The sequence below is a fragment of the Fukomys damarensis genome, unplaced genomic scaffold, assembly GCF_012274545.1.
Source record: "Fukomys damarensis isolate Sample0158 unplaced genomic scaffold, DMR_v1.0_HiC HiC_scaffold_24, whole genome shotgun sequence".
In the NCBI taxonomy this organism is placed as follows: domain Eukaryota; kingdom Metazoa; phylum Chordata; class Mammalia; order Rodentia; family Bathyergidae; genus Fukomys; species Fukomys damarensis.
The window spans coordinates 44562348-44583914 of NW_022900936.1; the positions used below are offsets into that span (position 1 = coordinate 44562348).

The following is a 21567-nucleotide window of genomic DNA, read 5'->3' on the forward strand; positions in this document are numbered from 1 at the left end:
TGTCATTCAGTCAGGAAGCCAAGTTTTTACCAATGACACATGACGTTTTCTGATTTCATCCCTAATAGCCTTAGGGGCCTCCTGACTGTTCCTGGCTTATGCCTGCTCATTTCTTCCTCATAACTTTTGCTGTTGCTATTCTCTCTTTCTCGTGTATCTCCATGGCCCTTACTCCTTCAACCCTTTGGCTCCAATGTCATCTTCTAAGTAAGGCCACCTTTGCACACTGTGTAAACATATTACACCCGTAAACACACACACACAACACAACACACACACACACACCCTTCTTTCCTTTGCCTTTTCTCTTTAGCACATATGTTCTAATGTCTAATATATTTACATAATTCCTTTCTTACCTGGTATCTGCATGTACATTCTATAAAAGTAAGTACTTTGTAGGATTTTGTATATTTATTCACTACTTAGCATCTAGATCACTTAGCATCTAGAAATATACCTCATACATATCAGGTACTAAATAAGTGTTTGGAGAATTAATGAATCTTCAAAAACAATTTGTTTAAACTTTGAGCCAAACAGAAATTCTTTAATGAGTCAAAGCCCTTTAATGGGCCAAACTCAGCCTATAACTTTTTACCCTAGTGTCAAACAAGAGCAGGTACTTTTTTTTTTTTTTTTTTTTTTTTTCTTTTTTGAGCAGGTACTTTTCTAGTGAGACCTTGAAGCTACTGCTTGATAAACCATAGAAGAGCTCTTGTATTCCACTTGTACATGTTGTATCCTGCTTCCACTCTTGTGAACGTACATGTGTGTTTATGACTTTATGCCTACATATTATTGTTTGACCAATTCACTGCTGTCTAGAATTTGGAGAATGTTATATGAATTATTTCAGCCTCCTTACTGAACTTCCAAACTTCCAAAGGTAGGAAACATTTGAACAATTTGGCATGCTTTCTACAACACAGAGTAGAGTAGAGTGAGTTAGAAGAAGAGCAACTACAGAAGGGAAACCTTGTGTAAAGACCTTTGATACTTTAGAAGAAAACAAGTAAAACTAAAGTGAGAATGACAGTAGAAAGGAGTTTAAAAAGATATTATAGAGATGCCAGGAATGGTGGTGCACGCCTGTAATCCCAGCACTCAGGAGGCTGAGGCAGGAGGATCGATGTGAGTTCGAGACCAGCCTGGGCTACATAGTGAGTTCCAGGTCAGTCTCAACTACATACTGAGACCCTGTCTCAAAAAAAAAAAAAAAAATAGATATTAGAGAGGTAGGCAGAACAAATCTTTCAGGCCATGGAAGGAGTTTGGATGGTTCTCTTAAATTCAGTGGGAGCTGTTAATTAAAGTCTTATTAAAGTTTTAAAATACTGGAATAATGCAGTTGGATTTATATTGATTAAACATAGGGAGCCAATAATAACAACAACAAAACAAAAACAGCTGACACTTGTGCCAGACAGTATATTAAGTGCTTTATAGAAATTATTTTAACTAATTTTCACATCACTTCATCAAGTTACATATTATCCCCATTTTGGAGGTGGGGAAAGTGAGACACACCTAAGTTCAGTAATTGTGTAAAGTCCCAAGTTAACCTGTATGACCTAGACCATTATTTTTCAGCCATGCTTTTAGTAAGTATGCTTTAATCCTTCTATTTCTCATCCAGTGATTGATGATGAGCAGTTGGAAGACCTTGGTTATATTCCAGGTAAGAGGTAGCAATTGCTACAGCTTTCTATTAAGATGTTTTATTAATAGTTCATTGTAAGTGTAATGCTTTGTCCAGTGACAAGTGTAGGATTTAATTCATGTTGAAAAATAGATCTTAGCAAAGACTGAGGAAATGTATTTTATTGCCAATTATAGAATGTTTAAATATTTTTTTTAAATACTGTGCTCTCAGGAGGCACCTAGTAAATAGTTTTGCATTATAAAATGTAAAGATAAAAGATAGTGATGGACTGGGTATGCTGGTGCATGTCAGTAATCCCAGCACTGGGAGGCCGAGAGGATTGCTGTGAGCTCAAGGCCAGCCTAGGGTACATAATGACATCCTGTCTCAAAAAGAGGACCGTGATGGAACATGGTTTATTTCCAGTGGTGAAATACTTATGGCAGTTTATCCAATTAGATAATAATCTATAGATTCTTGTCAATAATAATAGCATAATGATAACTGAGAGTCAGTTATTTCTTCAAGAAGAAATGGCTCTGTAAAGCTATCACACCAACTATAATAGACCCAGAAGCCATTATTGTGAACTGTTTACAGTGACAATTTTTTAAAGACACCTTTTTGCCAAAATTTAACCTAAAGATATATCCCAGTGATGTTTTACAGTATGTCAATTCATTGTAAGTTATTTTAGCATCTAGACTCAACTTTGTTTGTTTAAATTTTGTTATTTGACTGAAAAAATTAAATTTTTACCTTTGTAAGTAAAATATTAAAGTTGATTTTTAAAATCTTAAAAATAAATATAATTATTTGCCGAAAAACAATACCTGACACCCACAATTTAAAGGAGAGGTTTACTTGACTCACAGTATGTAGAGGTTTCGGTACATACATAGTCCACTGGCTCCAAGGCAGGGAGGCATGGGCAGAGGAAATAGCAAAGGAAATGATGCTCACATAATCGTGGCTGGGAAGCAGAGAATAAAGGAGCTGAAAGGCAAATAAATCCCTCCAGGCCATGCCCAGAGTGACCCAGCTCTTCTGACCTACTCCCCCTCTGAACAACGAATCACCTACACCTTCCAAAGGGCCCTCCTATGATCTTAGGAGGTTTTAGGGGGACATCTACATATAAACCATAGCACTATTTTTATGGAAAATAAGCTTCATTTTAGTCACATAGCACTGCTCATTAAGTTATTGTGATTGCTCATTGAACTAAGGTCCTACAATTACATTATTTTTAAATTGTATCCATTTAGTTACATAAATAAAATGCAAATTGCTGTATTTGTATCCTTTGCAAAGTTACCATCACATTAAAAGGCATGGTGTTTTTGTTTCTAAAAAAATATAGTTTATATATACTTAGACTATACCAAATGTACTTAATTGGAATTACCAAAAGATAGACCTATTCCCTGAGCTCAAGGTTTATATTTCTAATCAAGACAAAAGAATCTATATTGAGCTGTTTAATGACATTTCATGGGAGATAGAACAAGACTTAGCTTAATATATGAGGATAGTTAAACATTCCTCATGATTTTTCTCTAGCTTCAAAATTTGTGAGACAGATTACCTCTTAGAAGGATTTTGTGGTTTAGCTTGTCACCAGGCTGCCTGATGACCAAAAAAGAACAGATTTTTAAGTCATAAAAACATCGATGATATCATCAGTCAAAGCAAAATCAAATAACATGTAATCTAGAAAGTTGAGATAAAGGATGAGTTTTGGAAAATCTTGGCAAAGGCAGAGGCAGCCCAGATGTGACCTAAGTGCTAACTACAAAAAAAACTTAACAGCACTTTGTAGCTGTCTCACAACTGCATTTCATTTTTGTAGTATACAGTGGAAAGCACAGAAGTAGAGAAATAAAAAACTGTAAAAGACCAGAGAGAGAGCTGCTTTTACAGGAGAAAAAAAAAAAAAAAAAAAAAAAAAAAAAAAAAAAAGCCAAGACTCAGAAAGTGCTAACAACTTGCTCCAAGTCAGACAAGTATAATTAATGGTAGGGCTGAAAGTGGAATTTGGAACTCCAGTTTTCTAGTTCAACATTCTTTACTCTTTGGGGGCGTTTTGACTGTATAGACATTAGAGTTATACCAAAATGAAAAGAGTTATATTGGTGAGAAAGGGATATCCCTGCCACAAAAGTGAATAACTGGGCCAAGCTGGTTGCTATAGTTTGAATTTTTCCCTCAAGGTTCATGTTAGAAACTTACTCCCCAGTGCATCAGTATTGAGAGGTGGGTCCTTTTGAGAAACAACAAAGTCCTGAAGGCTCTGCTCTCCCAAGGTGAGACATGCTATTGTGGGAGTGTTTTCCTGATAAAAATATACTTCCTTTCCCATGCTCTCTTTCCCTTCTACCTTCTATTCTGGGATGATGCAGCAACAAGGCACTAACAGTTGCTGGCACCCTAGTAGTGGCCTTCCTAGCCTCCAGAACCAAGAGAAATAAATTTCTAATGTTTATAAATTCCCCAGTCTGTGGAATTTTGTTGCAGTAGTACAAAACAGACTAAGCCAGTGGACACTGGCTACCTGAAGTGGATGTTGATTTTCCATGAAGGAAACTTACATTTAATGTTCCCACAGCTTTTCCAATTCTAATTTCAGTAACTTTTTGATAACTTTAATCATATTTACCCATACGCTGTAATTATCTTCTTTACTTACTTAATTTTTTATTCTCATTTGTGCTTGTCTCAACTGCTTAAATTCCGTTGAAACTTCTTTCCCACTGAACACTTGTTCGAAGTTTCTTATAATGCAGTATAACCAAAAAAAGCTGGGCAAGACTCCTAGCACTAGTCCTAGCTTGGAATGATGAGTAATCACTGTATCCATAACCAATTTAACCTTTTACATTTGACCAGTAACTGCTGATTACCCTACCATACAAATCAGTATATAGTTAGAAAAAGGGACATTTATGGTAATAAAGTCAATCAGCTTCCCTTCTCGATAGCAAGGACTTGGTATGGTGAAAGCTTTGGTCAATTCATAATCCAATAAGGTAGAAATGATTTTTAAAGTAAACCTTTTTCTTTACTGTGCAATTATATCACTAATCTTACATTAGGATGAAAGCATGTAGATTCATTTTACAGTACAAAGCTTGATTAGACATGTATTTGCTAGGTGATGTCTGTATAAATATAAGTATCTCTACCACTCTCTTCTGAATATAAAAATGATACATGCTCATCCTGGTACCCTCCATTGCGCAGCTTTTAGATCCTTTTCTCCTCTACTATATTTTAAAAGATATTTGCCCAGATATCAGCATTTTTACACTATGTACTGAAATGTCGTATTCGTAATTTCCAGAAAACAACTTATTCAGCTTCATTTGCCCTGAGTAAATCTTTTAACTTATTACAATAATAGACACAATATCATTAATTCTCCTCAAAATACTTCCTCCTTGCTTCAGATACACTCATTTGCCCCTTGCTGAGATGCTTCCATGGATCCTGAATTTATTTGGGAGGAAGGGTGAGGAGGAGATGGTGGTATAATTTTGCGTATTATCATAGTGAGTCAGTGAGTGAATGCAGGGCTCCTCTTTTCAAGCATAAAGGAAATTGAGAACCCAAAAAGGGAAATCCATGCTCTAGAATACTTAAAATTATTCCAAGTCAACATCAAAATAAGACCTGAGACCCACACCTCTTGGCTCCTCTGTCACTTATTTTTTTACTGTACTATTTCACTACCCAGTGACAGGCCATATTTTCTCTCCAAGGCTGAGTTGAGGACAAGAAGGCAAACAGAAGCACAAGCAGTGCATGTTATATATGTGTTTGCTTCATTTCTTCCAAGAGAAGAACCTATGACAGTATCAACAAACCTTTTCCATAGAGTCAGATAATAAGTATTTTATGTTTGCCAACCATATGGTCTGTATCAGCTATTCAACTCTATCATTGTAGCAGCCATAGACAATATATAAATAAATGAGTAAGGCTATCTTTGAATAAAGTTTTATGTAGCAACTCTTCAGCTATATCATTGTAGCAGCCAGAGGTAATGCATAAATGAGTGAACATGGTTATGTTCCAATAAACTTTTATGTATGGACATGGAAACTTGAATTAATTATCTTTCATAAGATAACCAAATTTTTTTTCTTTTTTGTAAAGTATAAAAATCATTCTTCTAGAATACACAAAAATAGGTTGCAGAGCATTTGGCCTGCTACCATAATTTTCTAACCCATGACCTGGGGTAATAGATAATTGAATGTGAGGAAGAATGTAGGTGTTAGCATGCAGAAAGACAAAATAGGATGCCTGAAGTGCTGATGATTTAAACGCGGTAGGGAAAATTACCAATGGATATGAATAATCAGGGAGAATAGATGGTTGTGCTGACCCTTGATTCTATTTTAGGGAATCTCATTTGGTACTCAGACAAAGTCCAGTTGATTATTTTGATTTACTCTCTTAAGATTTATGAAAGGCAGGTTTTAGCTGGCCTTAGAGACGAAAAAAAAAACAAGAAGAGGACATATGACTTAGATGTTGCTATAGGTATGCAGCAACAAGAGGACTTATACCTTAAGGGTTACCATAAGGTACGCAGAGCCAACAGAACATTTTGTTAGGAATGGTAGCTGGTGGTTTTCATCATCACTGAATCATTGTGAAATCTGTTGTAGGCAAGGAGGAGGCAGTTAGCTGAATTCTTTAGCAAAAACTACTTTATGATACTGTAAAGCTTTCACAGAAAATGTCTTTTGCTGTACTAAAAGAAAGCATAAAAATCCCTTTTTTTATGACATAAAGGCTATATTGATACATTTTAAATTAAAAAGAGCCTGTAAAAGTAGCATAAATGATTTACAGGCAGGTAAATACAGCTTTTGCTAATTTGATTTTTATAACAACAGAGCATTAGTAATTATAGTACTGATGACATTGATGATAATAATTAACCATTCTAAGGAGCTCCTATCTGCTTTTGCCAGCCATATGTTCTCAGTAGTAACTGAACTCATTTATCTCATTTACTCCCTACAACTGTGCAAAGTAGGTCTTACTCTTTTGTAGAAGGTAATATTGAGGTTCAGTTGCGCAAATAAAAAATAGCAGTGCCAAATTCAAATCCATGGCTTTCTGACATGAAAATTTACATTGTTTCCACTATAACATTTCTACTGATAAAAAACAGTGACCAAAAAAAAAAATCTATCTCCAACTATATTGTTGGATAGTTTTACTTTATAGGTACTAATTTTACTGTGTAGTCATTGTACAGTACCGTAATAGAATGACTTCAGACCATTAAACAATCAAACCACTTGTGCCTACATCTGTGGTTTGTGTGACCATTCATGGCCTACAGTTTCTAGGCAGACTCTAGTCTATTTACTGTCTGAACTTGCCCTCAAAGAATTTGTCTTACTCCTTTACCTCTATCAAGTGGCAGTCAATGAAAAACCCACAAGCTCAGCAACTGCAATTCTGGAAAGTTTCCATCAAAGCTTCATTCCCAGATCCCTTTGAAAATCAGTCCTAGAGCTTGCTGTTATCTTCTTGACTAATGTTTGTAGCATTGCAAAACTTTCACAGCAAACACAATCTGTAAAACCCAGATTCCTTAACTTGGATTCTGTTAAATGCCTATTCCATTTATAGGCTCTCAACTGCTCTATCCTAATTCTTACCATTAACCTGGAAAGCAGATATTAAGGTGGGAGCTTTTTAAGTAGTCAGAAAATTAGAAAACTTAATGATGAATGTTATAAAGTTTCTCTTTGATAAACCAGAATTTGATTTTTAAAAAACCACCCAAACAACTTATAATATAGAATATGAAGTGGCTTAGACTTACTCTTGTTTCCCTGAATATCATTCCTTTTATTAATTATTTTTAGTAAGCAGAGGTCAAGTATCCAATATACCTGTCTCAGGAAACAATTTCATTTGTCTAAATGTGAAAATATTGTGCAAAAGTAACTGAATAGTACCAAAATCCAGTTTTTAGCCAGCCTTTTAAAATATGTTAATCATGTTATTTAATCCAGATTTCTTTGAAGCCACAACCAGACACACAAACAGTATGGATATTTGTTTGAGGAAATATGGTTGCTATTATTCACCCTTTATACTTTATTTTGCTTACGTTAATGACAAGAAAAGTAAAAAAAAAAAAAAAAGAAGAAGAAAAGAAAGAAAGAAAAATAAATCTGCATTATCATTGACTGAAATTGGGAAGACTGGATGTTGGTAATTACAGACACAACATTTATGAAGAGAAAACTTTGATCTGTATGTAACACTGTGTAGATGGTCCCAAAAATATAGCCAGGAACCAGGGCACGGGGCAAGGTGCTGGGGAGGAGACAAATATACACTATTCCTCCACTTATTATCTGAAGAAAATCTATGCTCATGGACACAGAAAGAAGTTATTTGGTCAGTGTTTATTTACAATGTGCAGGCTGCAGAATGTTAGCATTCTTATTATGCCCAGATGTAATGGAAAGAATTCACTAGCATTTTCACACTGGCTTTAGTAAGGAATGTACCTATTGAGTCAACTATGGGAAAAAGGTAGTCATTTAGTTCCCATAACCACAAAAGATTTTTTGTCTTGCCTAAATAATAAAAGAAATTATTTGTGGCCTCAAGTCCCCTAAATCGACTGCTTTTGGTCCCTTTAGCATGTTTCCTTATCAGTGAAACTGAGCAGACACATACTTAAAGTTTTGACAGAAAATGTCTACTATTTAGGTACAGTGAACTCAGACTTAGGACAGGGAAACCCTCATAATTCAAAATAGGCTCTCTTGAAATATTGTTAAGAAAAATATTAGTGTCAGTTTTCATAATGAGAAAGAGGAACATGCTTTATTACAAAAAAAAGGAGCCAAGATTATCTTTTAAGTATGCAGCCTCCAGAGAACATCTATTCACATCAATGAGTACTGCCTGAATTTGTGTGTTTGTATGCGTGTGTGTATCTGCTTTATTTTCCCCCAGTGAAGAGTATAAAATATTGCAATTTTTTATATTTGTTCATTGGTTGCTTGGTTGGTTTTGTGAGACACGGAGTTCTTATGTAGTTAAGGCTGGTTTTGAGCTCACTTTGTAATCCAGGCTGACCTCATATTCATGGTGATACTCCTTCCTCTTCCCTCCCAAGTGCTGGGATTGGAGCCTTGCACCACCATGCCCAGCAACATTGCAGTTTTATACCCTCCTGATACCTTAAGGACCTACTTACTGTGTTTTATTTTTAGGAGGTTGACTTGATATCATAAAAATATACTCAAAATTATTCTCCAAATTGTGTTCCAAGTTTGTTTTCTAGGATGACTATACTAGTGATTTGATGTGAAAGCATAAACATTTTTCAAGTCACTGAGACCAAAAGTATTGAAAAAATTAAATTAATAAGTCATTGAGCATTCTATGAACTTTTATTTTCTTAAGTTATTTTAAATGAAGTGGAGTGGACCTTATACTGTAACCTGGTTCCTAGTAATCCAAATGCCTTGATATTTCTTCATGCCACTAAACTTACAAAGAAATTCAGCCACAGAAGAGGTATAAACTTCTGTCATTGTTGAATGAGTAGTTCTCAATTACCATTAAATTTATTTTATTATGGAAAATTGCAAATATAGCAAAAGGACATTTATGTTCCTGTCGCTAGCTATAGAAATCATCAATTGCTGGCCACCTTTGTAACATCTATGTTTCTTTGCCTCACACTGGCTTGTTTGTAAGCAAATCCCAGACATTTAATTTCAGTTGTTTAGCTTGAAAGGATTCACTGACCAAATCTGGCAGAACTTGAGCAGCAAAATAGCCAATTATAATAATGGAATTTAGTTCACTGAATAAAATATGAATCCAGTGATAATATAATAGATACTACATGTGTAAAAAGAAAAAAGCTCTTCTTTGTAGAATGCCTACTAACAAATATATAAGGACTGGTAGATTATAAATTTACCATTTTGCATCCATCATGATTACATAATCTGGAAAAGAAGTATAAAAAAAAATAATATGAAAACTATTTCCAAACCTAAATAACCCCATATAGAACCTTTTATGCTGTCCATAGTTAATGTATGTATGTATATATGTATGTATGTATGTATGTATTTTTGTACTGAGGATCGAACTCAGGACCTTGTGTTTGTGAGACAGGCGTGGTGTCACTGAGCTAAATTCCTGGCCCTAGTACAGTCTTATTTTATAAAGAAAAAAATTTTCATAACCAATTAATTTATTCCCTATGAATTTTTGCTGAAGGATCTGTCCTAAAGCTTATTCCTACTGCCAAATCCTAAACTTCATTTACCAATGTTGACTCTGTATGACCTGTTACATTTTCCTTAGACAGTTGGATGTGATCACAGAAGGATGATTGCCAAAGTCTTATTTCAGCTCAGATATAGCTAAATGCAAGAAATCACTTCCTGACATCTTTCTTTTGCCTGCCCCACCCCAAATCACATTTTGAAACATGTTATAGGATCTACAAAATGGTCTACTTGTGTTCCAAGTTAAGTTTGAGAGTGGCTTTTCATGGCTAGTTTACAGTTTTAAGACAAGTAGAATTAGGATGGAAACACTGTGACATCCCAAACTGTAACAAATGAACTATTCTTGAAGATAAATGTAATTTAATGTCTATAAAGCTGAATATTTACTTTCCAAATGATTTAGTATATCTTTGTTCCTTTTTAGAACAAGCTTTTAATTTTTTCATCTCCAAGCTACTTTTTTTGTAACCCTGTTATATCAGTGTTTTGTGATGTTACAAAAAAAAGCAAAAAGTGTGAGGTCAAATTTTCCATTACATACCTCAACAGGAATGCCAGGGAACCTAGCCAATCTAAGGCTACAAAAAATAAAAATTACAGGAAAGATGATTCATTAATCAACAATTGCTTTACCAAAAAAATATAATTAGTTATATGTATTTGATTTTGGAAAGGGAGAGGGATGTTTCATACAACCCAGCTATAGGTAAAAAGGGATAAATGCTGTTAGTTTTAAATCTGCTAAGAATCTTTTAAACTGTGACATTCCTAGGGAGGAGTAATTCACACTGTGCCTTACTTTCTCTCAACTGTTTCTTTCAGAATGGAAGCATATCACATGCTGACCCTAACTACAATTTTACATACTAACAGAGCACAAAAGGTCAAAATTATTACACTAAAAGAAAAAAAAGCTGCTGAAATGTTTTTGTTTTTTTTTTTAAACACAAATTCCTAACATTCCTCTTATAAATAAACAGAATTATCTGGTCACATAACATGCTACCATTAATGTCAAATTCAAACTGAAACTTTTTGTATTCTAATTAAAAAAAAATAAAACAGCCATTAACAAATGTAGTTGACTCTGACCAAGAAGTGATATGGTGAATTCTATTATCTAGTGTTGCTTTAGCCAGCCAGTAAGCACCATATGCAATAAAATATTCAGAGTTGTAACTCAAAATGCTACAAGATCCTTGTGCATTTTCTAACTCATCAAAGAAAGATGGTAAGGTCCTGTGTCAGTTTACTACTAAGTGTATTTTACTTTAGTTCTTTGAAAATTGGTAATTCATGTATGGTTTAGACACTAATAGCCAGAGTACATAATTAGAACAATTCTACCCATGTTTGATGATGCTAAATTGACTGAAGATTTTTATTGCCTTTTATGGAGAACATGAGGAAAAAATAAAGAACAAGGTGTTTTTTTTCCTTTTGCCAGATAGCTGATAACCCAATTGCTATTACCATTTCATCCACACAAATGGGTTGCAACATGAGAAATAAATAAACTTTTTAAAGCCCCTAATAACCATTTCTTGTAAAATGCTGAGAGTTAAGAAAGGTGGAGGGGGGAACTGAGCGAAAGTTCCCAGACCTTAACAACTAGGACAAATGTAACAAGTCTACATTCTTTGTAGAAAAATGTGAAATCTTGCACTTAAGTAGCAAAAAACTTGACTATGTGAAGATCAGTGACAGGTCACCCAATGGAGAATGTTTTTAAAATTGTTATAATGGAAGCAAGCCTCTTGGGTCTTCTCAAATTGAAAGTACCCTCAATCCTCACTGCTCAGAGAAGCTTTTTTCAGACATTTTCAGTAGACAGTTGTTTACTCTGTTCTTATCTTCCTCCCCACTCTCACATACACAAAAGGCAAGAAAAGAGAGGAGCTAAACATACACAGAAAAGTATGTCCAGTTAGTTTTTTTTTTTTCCCTTTTGAAAAATTTAGTTTCCAAAATCTCTCTGCCTTTGTTCTTTTCGGCTACATAAAATATTTGTTTCCTCGGTTCTTGATTTTTATTTTGCTTAGGCTTATCACAGCTCAACAGGCTCTAAGGTCTCTTTTCTCCCATGCATACTCTTACCTAATGTTTGACTATTCATGTAAACCAGTAGATGTTTGCTCCATATGATATGGGTGACAGTTTCCTCTCATGCCTTAGCATACTTGCAGTCACCATTTCTTTCTTCCATCTAATTTTATCGATCCATTGGTTCGGTATAATTATTCAGACTTTAGAAATGTACATCGCTGAAGCTGACTGATATATTTAATTTATAAAGAATTTCTGATTTGCAAGATTTTTAAAGGGAATGTGGGCCAGGTATGGTGGCGCATTCCTCTAAACCCAGTTCTTGGGAGGCTGAAGCAGGAGAAGTACAAGGAGTTTAGGGCCAACCTGGGCTACATAGTGAGTTCAAGGCCAACCTGAACTACATAGTGAGACTCTGTCTCAAAAATTCATCTAATTAATTGGTATGTGGTTTAAAAAACGTTACTGAAATATGTGTCCAAGTCCTATGACCTTAAGCAAATGTCTTGCCTCATCTTTTGTTTAACAAATATGAATTGAACATCCTAGGCATTATACTAGGCACAGTGGATACAGTTGTTTACAAAATGGATGCACTTTTTGCCCTGAATCTGCACCCCAATGGCCAAAACAAAGAAATATTAATCTTTTAAGTATTTTAAATGTAGTAGCAAGAAGAAGAAACACTGAGATAATCTTAGCCAAAGAAGCAGAGAAGACTATTTTGTGAATAATAGTTAATGTGAGGCTCAGAAAATGGATAAAGTTTAGGCAAGCATAGAAAATAAACCTCAAAGACTGAAAAACAATATTTTCTAAGGCCCAAGTTTAGAAAGGAACTAGAGTCAAAAGAAGGGCTGAGAGATCAGCTAGGCTAAAATCCCAGTGAATGAAAGGGAAGTGGAAAGATACTAAAGTAGTGGAGCCAGATTGTACAGGACATTGCAGGCATTGGCAAGAATTTTGGTCTTTTTTTAATAGCAATTGGTGGTCATTGAATGTTTTCAGGGTTTGCTTTTGTTTTGCCTTTGTCTCTTTTTGGTTTTGTTTTTTGAGATGGGTCTCCTTATGTTGTCTGGGCTGGTTTCTAACTCTTTGGCCAAAGTGATCTTCCTGCCTCAGCCTCCCAAGTAGCTGAAACTACAAGCATACACTACCAGGAGGGCTGAAAGACATTTTAATAAGATAAAAATATAGCCATATCTGTGTTTAAGCTACTCTATTTGTTGTAGCTCATGACACAGTAGACTGGATAAGAACAAGAAGAATGCAAAGGCTAGTGCCATTTTTCGGGTGAATGTGGAAGTGGAAGTCAGTGAAGAAGCAGATGGATTTAAGACATTTAGGAGATACAGTTGACAGCATGTGACTCTCTGAATTGGCACTGCACAATAGGAAAGTCTTACTGATGAATTTTCATTTTCTGAGCATGAAGTGCTGTTTCCTGAGGTGAGAATTTTTAGAGAACTTAGCCTGAAGTGGGAAGTGTGAGATGCCATGTTCAGTTTTGGACATGTTTGGTTTGGGATGCTTGTGATTCATTCAAATGGATATATCATGCAGATAATTTTTAAAAATAAAAAAACAAAACAAACAAAAAACAACAAAAACAGATGTAGAGCCCAGAAAATATATATATTGGCTAGAAGTGTGTTTTGGGTAGCAGCTTATAGATGATATTGAAAGCTGCCAGTATGGGTGACTTTGCAGAGGAAGGAGCTTGATTCTAAAAGAGGGCTTAGGACACCTCTCATATCTTCTTTAGTTGTCACATCTGTAACATGGAACTATTGATCTGTCTGCGCAGAGAGCATAAGAGGCATCCAAACAGCATATAACCCAGTGTTTAGCTCATAATAGGTATTCAGTAAACAGTAGCTGCTGTTGTCATTATGTATAGTAAAGTCTCAGTCTCGTTTTCTGGAGTGAGTTGGCACTAACTAACAGAGAGAAGGGAGGAAGAAATGAATAACTGACTGCATGAAGGAATAAACATGATTCTGTAAGAATATGTCCATAAAAATGAGATAAAACATTAGTTTTCATTGTGCCAGTTTTAGAAAAAATTTTGTTTCTAATTTTCATTTTCCATACAGCTCTTCTCTGGCAAACAATCTCTTATAATTCTCCCACTGGGGGAAAAATCAGTGTTCTTTGTTTTCCTTAAATGGAGCAATTGGACCTGAATCACTTATGAGGCTACCACCAGGTTCATTCTCTTGGCAAGTTCTCTTTGCTACTGCAGTGACTAATTGATTTGTTAAAACATATCTAAATGTTCTTTTTTAATAATATTTTTAGGAAGGCAAAGCCCTTACTTTTCCAGACAGCAGCTTTATTGTGAATGTAGGGAGACCACAGAGCTGTAACACATTGCACATGTGCAAGGCTGTCTGGGCTTCTTGGCATTAGCAATGATGATAATGATCCCATTTGGTGGAGGCAGACCCTCCCTGCAGCTGGTGTCTCTTCTGCGCAGGGATGAGGTCACTGGGGGAGGACGAGAGAAGAAACTGTCATTTCTGCCTCTTGGTAGAAAAATGTCAACATTTGCCACAAGCTTGCTTTATTTATTAATTTTTTTTTAAGGACAGGGACTGGAAAGAGGGGGATAGTTACTGTAACATAATGACAGCTTGGTTTTCCCTCCGGGGCTGCACAGCTATCAGTATTCACAGCAACTGGCCAATACAATCTCCCAGGACACTGATAACCCTATCTGATCTCTAGAATATTTGAAACTGCTCTGAACAGGCTATACCAGCTCTTTAGATCCTGGTCACCACTTTAATGTTATGTAATATCCTAATTCTAGCCAGTTTACTTCTCCTTTTCTCTCAAATATATCTAAAACAGAAAAAATAGAAGACTTTTCCCCTTTGACAATGTAGTTAGCAGCATCTGATTATTCATCATCTAGCTCTCAAAGATATCAGTGAAAACAAATATCAGTCTTTTTGGAATTTACAAGTAGTAGTCCATCCAACTGTAGAGCTTATTTACACAAAGACTTGCAAATCTAGAATTCCTTATATGCCTCCAGAGTTTAGGGGTTTTGTTACAAACAAAATAGTTTGTGGGGGAGAGGGATTAGGAAGAGTAGAGTCACTTTGGCATTACAGGAAAACATGTTGGCCTGGACACAATCAGCCAACCACAGTCAGCCATTTAGCTATCTCTGCTCTCAGCAGTTGGATGAGTTAACACTGAAAGAATGAGAAATGCTACTAAAATGCTCAAAACATTTCTGAACCCTTCAAATGTAAGGCCCGGTGTGGTCACTCTGTATTCTCAAGGCCTGATGCATAGGGAATGCTCAGTGAGTAGGGAGTATGTGAAGAACCATAGAGTATGTGTCTGGCCATTTTCCATGGTTCAGGACCGCTGTTGATAGTTAGAGCAAATGACCCTAAGTAAGTAATGGAGGAGAAAAACACTTCCTCCAAATGCTGGACAAGATGTCCTTACTTAAATTAGTACAATAGTTGACTCTGAACAGTGCTCCTGATTTGATTTTTTTTGAGAGAAAAATATAGAGAACACTGACATGGGATTTTTAAAGGTACAAAACCTTATGACTAGTTCTTTTAAACACTAAAAATTTTTAATCTCAGTTTCTTTGGTGGTAAAATGGGAATCCTTTTAGGATTGTTTTTAGGATTAAAATCTATTAAGGAAGTGAAACTAGTAAGAAACATAAGAAGAAAGCTGTTGTTAATGATTTCCTTGAGAATACTGTCTGTAAGCATTTTTAGAAGAAAAGGTCTTAAATTCCTTGATGAAGATGCTTGGAAAGTATGTTTATTGGCACTGTTGTTGTTAATCTCTCTTTAAACTTTATTTATTTAAAAACTAGTCAGGGGGCCAGGGATTTAATTCTGTGGTGCTGCTGCCTACCTCACAAACACAAGGTTCCCAGAGTTCATCCCCTGTACCAAAAAAAAGGCCTAAAAACTGGCCGAGTGTGGTGGCACACACCTATAATCCCAGCACTTGGGACACTGAGGCAGGAGGATCACTAAGAGTTCAAGGCCAGCCTGAACTACATAGTGAGACTGTCTAAAAAACAAAACAAACAAAAAACAACCAACTAATGACAATTCTCTCTCCTTTTCTGATAAACTATGACTTAACTCCAAATTTTATGTTTTTAAAATTTTGGGTGTCAGATCTTCCTTTTAAAATGTCATTATCATTAATAACCTCTAAAAACAGCCAGGTTTATAAAGCTACTGACTAATGATTAAGTGGTCACAAAGCACAAGTTTTACCACATGCCAATTCTTTCCCTGCAGTTTGTGCCTCAACAAACAGTGATTCACCTGGCGGTGTCTGTCAGTAGAGTTTTATCTTTCTGGAAAGAGACTAGTGAAAAAGCAATGTCTCAGCCACTTTCTAGCCGTGGCCTTAATAAATTCACTTCATCTCTTAGCCCCAACCCTTTCTCATTTCTAAACTAAGAATGGCTCTGTATTACGAGCTTTACTTCTCTCCACAGAATGCATTTGAAGAGAGGGTAATTTTGATTGTCAAAGTGAAAAGGTGAGTGAAAAAATGATAGGGTGGAGATACACTGCTGGCATTTATTAGGCAGAGGTAGATTTCAATTTTCTTTTTATTTCCTTTTGTGTGTGGGTTCAGGGTTCATGGAATAGTAGGCTACTAGGAACTGAGTACATTGGCACTCTACCTGAGCTATATTCTAGCCCTTTTCTAATTTTCAGATAGGGTCTTGCTAAGTTGTTCAGACTGGCCTCAAACTTGTGATCTGCCTGCCTCAGCTGGAAATAATGCCCACCTTAGATCTGCAAAACTTTCTCCCATCCAAGTACTAACCAGTTCCAACCCTGCTTAGCTTCCAAGGTCAATCAAGATCGTGCACTTTGGGGTGGTATGACCATAGACAATCTGCAAAACTTTCTGTAGTAAGCAGAGCAGTTTTATGAAAGGAATTGTGCCTCCTACAATACATATATAGCTTCCTTAGAAACACTGGGTCATAGCTTTTGAAAATGAAAGGATCACATTTAATAAGGAATTCAGGCAAACTAGGTTCTCTGGTTGCATCATCTTCCTACATTCTTGACCTGTCCTGCCTAAAAATGGATGATCCAGGTTCTTTTCCTCAGGGAAAGTTAGAGACGGACCAGACTATATACCTTCCATTGTCTCTATTTTACTAAGAAAACTAGTAGTAGAATGAAGTTAACCCATTTGTTCATCCCTTTAGTCCTGAGCATCCTCAATTCTCTCCTAATCCTCCAAGCCATAGGCACTTTGAGCACTGAAGTGTGGCAGCTGCTTGAAGGATGGGGAATGGGAGGAAGAAAGACTAGAGCCAGCTCTTCCCTGCAGCTGTAGCTAACCAAGGAAGGCTGCCAACACAGACAGCTTCTCCATTTCAGCCAGGGCCACCCTGAAGCCCTATGTGTGGGTGCAAAGTTATTGTGACACATGGTCTCATGGGGTGTGAGCAAACTGCATGCACTGAAGGTGCCAGATTCTTATGCCATTGTTTTGGACTGTCATTTAAAGAGGGGAAGAAAAAAAAAAAAAAACAAATCAAGAATCTTTGCATTCTGTTGACACCTCAGCTGAAAGAAGTAGTCAAGTCCAGGTGGGCTTTATGTTTCTCATCTTCTGTACATGGACAAAGACTAGGATTTCAGTAGTTCCTTTCAGCTCCAGATTTTTCTCCTAGTTAAATTTACTTTCAGCTTTTTAAATTGTATTTCACTCAGAAAGGCTGTTGTGCAGAATTGTATTAAGCTTGACATGATGGTGTAGACTAATTGCTTAAATATGGACTTGGACAGTTGTTGAAAAGCACTTTTATTTGTGTCATGGAATGAAAGTTGCCACATACACAATAATCTATTTTCAAAACTAAATAGATTACATCTTAAAAGGAATAGGAGAGAAAGAGAAAGAGGGGTGAGACGTTACTTTTTATGCAAAAAACAAAATTGATACCTAAATTCAGCTGTAAAAATTTGCTTCTGACATTGATAATTTTTCTTTTTCTTTTCTTTTTGTTTTTTTTGTTTTGTTGTTATTGTTGTTCTGTACTTTCACCTTAGTATTTGAAGTTATGCGTTGGCTTCCTCACTTACAGAAATTTTTTGGAAAGTAAAAATCATGATGGGAAACAGACTGTTTTCTTGTTTTATCTGGTATATCACTTCTTTTGAGAGTCAAGCACATCCACCAAAAAACTATCAAAGCTATTGTTTTTCTATCTTTCTCATGAAACCTTAGTGTTTCCAGAACTTATCAAAGTGGGACGGGTTAAGTTGGGAAGAGGTTTTTAAAACAATAACTTTATAGGGGAGATTATAAAGTATTAACATGTCGTATTTTTAAGAGGGTTTCTTCTTTTTAGTATCCTACTTACACCTCAGTTCTACAATATATGCAGGATACTAGAATAAAATAAATTAGTTGAAGTAAAGATTAGAATATAAAGTTGAAGATAGTAGTGGGAGACCACAATATAAAATAGCTATCTAGCCTTTGTGATTGTTAGAAGTAAATTACAAATTTAGCTCTAAACTTTCTAGTACCCTAAATAAAAAGGAGCACAATTTTTTAATTACCCAGACTCACCCTGTAAAAAGAATTTAAGGACATTATAGGACATTGTTAAGGGACAAAGGGCTTTTTATTTTGTTCAGTCATCTAATTTTCTTGAGCGCCTTCTGGTATGTAGGAAATTTGCATATTTTTTCAGATTTGTGTGTGCTTTTTATTTTGTTCAGTCATCTAATTTTCTTGAGCGCCTTCTGGTATGTAGGAAATTTGCATTGATAGAGAACTTGGATAATATCAAAGAAAAAATATATTTTTTCAGATTTGTGTAAAATGCTCAGTTTAAAAAATGTGAAATCTGAAGTTAAGTATGTTCCTCATTAATTCAAAGCTACCAGATACTTCATGAACTGCCAAGCAATTCAGTTTTTAGGTGGGTGTAGGAGAATCACTGATGTACATCTCTGTCTGTTCCTATTTTGATAAATTATCTACATCATAATTTATTTCCCCTTTAAAGAATTAAACACTTTCGATTTATCCAAAAGAAAAAATGAAATCTCTTAGAATTATTTTAAATGTTTTAATGCAATGATGGAATGTTTACCTGTTTATAATAAGATCCAAATTAAATCATAGACATTTTCATGATTTTTCTTCTTAGAGAAGTCACTGTTAATTCCTCCAGTGATGAACAAATTGTCACTCTGAAAAATACTTCCCTGGGGCACTGTTGGGAGAATAAAAGTGACTCCTTGTGCTAAAAGCCTTTAGGGTCAGATTTTGTTGCAAAGACAACTCTGTAATGGTTGTTTCCACCAAGCTGGTTGTTTCTACTTGTTTTATACAGCAAAATCTCTTTTTGTAAACAGTATAATCCCCACCCTCAGTAGAGGAAAACATATATAAGTGATATTAGTGTAAAGTTACTTTTAAATCATCAGATGGATAATAAACTTATTATAAAGATCATATGTGAGATCAGTAAAACTCTTTTCAGTGAATCAAAACTTTGAATGGATGATGTTTACCCGATCATCTTAATTTTTTCCACATTCTTTGATATTCTGGTTTTTAAAAATTCATTTTGGTACCTCAGTACATACTATTCAAATAGACTAGTCCAAAAGCTTAAAAGAATAGTAAATAATTTTGTTCAAAACTGAATAACTTATGAAAACTAATGGCTCATATTCCTAAAATGTCTATTATATATAATTTTGGGACAGAGATTTAGCTTAGTGGTGCCGCCGAGTGCCTCACGAGCACAAGGTCCCAAGTTCGATCCCCAGTACCAAAAAATAAATAAATACATAAATAAATAATTTAACATATCACATTTTATGTTATTTAATACATTATGTTCCACTAAATCTATGTTCCATTGCACAATTATAATATGAAATTGTGTATATTCTGTGTATTTGTGCATATATTATAAATAATAAATACCAAATATAATAAACAGGCAACACAATTCCAATTTTGTCCTTACATGTTCTAGAACATTATCATGATATATGTGTTGTCATATGTTACTTTGACTAATGTCATATGTTACTTTTCATAATTTGTAGTGTGAGAGTTTATCTTTCTCAGAGCTGACCAAGATACCATGAGATACACCTGTAATAAACAGATGTGTTCAAGCTTTCCTTGGTATGTTATTGACTGGCACAATAACACAACTGCATGCTATAATAATGTAATGTAATTCAATGTGTTGAAGTTTTACATAAGTTAAAAATGGACAGTCCTGAAACTCAAAGACCAGTGCAGAGCCATACCTGTCCTAGTGAAAGGCACATTTATGAAAGATTCACTTCTGTGCACCAAAATTGCAGGGGATGGAACTTTTGTTCCAGTGTCTAGATGGTGGTGATGGGGGTGAGGGTGATGTCTCAGCTTGCTACAACTGTATAAATTTTTAAAATCTTAAAAATTTTACAGAAGCAAAATAGAAGCCATCTATCTTCCAACAATTAGGTAAACCTATTGAGATGTACTGTGTAAGAAAAATCTTTCTGCATATAGCATGAAACAAAGTTATAAAGAAGTTCATATGTGATCTTTTTCTTTGGATATGTAAAGATCATAGAATGCCTTGTAGTTACTTTCTGAGGTTTTGTTTTTCTCAAAAAAGGAAACTAAATTGGGCAAATATAGGATAATCAAAATTTTTAAAACTTTTGATATCTAATTTCCCCTAAATAAAATTAAGTTTAGTTCAACCCCTGGAAAAATGCTATGTATAATACTACTAGAGGGATCCTGCTGTGCATCGGGTTACCAGTCATTATTCTTTGCCTTAGTCCATTTTATGCTTCCATGTCAGAATATCAAAGACTGTATATATAAAGGACAAAAATTTATTTCTTACAATGCTGGAGGCTGGGAAGTCTTAAGATCATAAAGCTAGTATCTGGTAAGGGCCATCTTGCTGTGTAATCCCATGGCAAAAGGCAGGTAATCAAGAGCAAAGAAGAGACATTAATCCATTTGTGACACCAAAGTCCTCATGATATATTCACCTCTTTGTTGGGCACCTACCTCCCAGTGCTGTAGCACTGGAAATTAAAATTCCAACACATAAATTTTCAGGACACATTCAAAACAAAGCAGTCCCTAGTTCCAGTCTCTCCCAAACCATGGGGTTCATGTTTTATTGACAGGGTGCTTCCTGTGCTTCATCTCTGCTATCCCTCATACTTGTCCATTTGAGGACATAATTGGAAGTCATTCTATAATTCACCATACCAAGCTCTACATATCACAAGTGGCTCAAAAACTCACAGTTTCCTAGGGTTTCTGTAACAAGTTATCATAAACGAGGTGGCCTATTACTGCATGAATCTTTTCTCTCACAGTTCTGGAGGCCAGAAATTTGAAGTCAAAAGGTCAGCAGGGCTATGCCTCCTCCAAAAACTCTTAAGGAAACCTACTTCCTTCCCTTACATAGCTTCTAATGTATGCCAACAGTCAGCATTTCTTGGTTTATGGCAGAATAATTCCAAAGTCTTTGTGCTTATATAGTTGTTTTCCCTCAGT

At 35.4% G+C, this 21567-nt stretch overlaps 1 protein-coding gene across 2 annotated transcripts in view; it reads left to right on the top strand.

The window, feature by feature from the left end:
• Positions 1-21567, top strand: part of Cmss1 (cms1 ribosomal small subunit homolog) — a 358480-nt gene that overhangs the window by 204797 nt on the left and 132116 nt on the right. Inside the window, exon 2 of one of the 2 annotated variants that reach the window (XM_010639641.1) lies at positions 1640-1681. The exons of the other annotated variant lie outside the window; for it this stretch is intronic. Coding sequence (XP_010637943.1) covers positions 1640-1681 — 42 coding nt within the window. The remainder of the gene's footprint in view (positions 1-1639; positions 1682-21567) is intronic. 2 annotated transcript variants of the gene reach the window in all.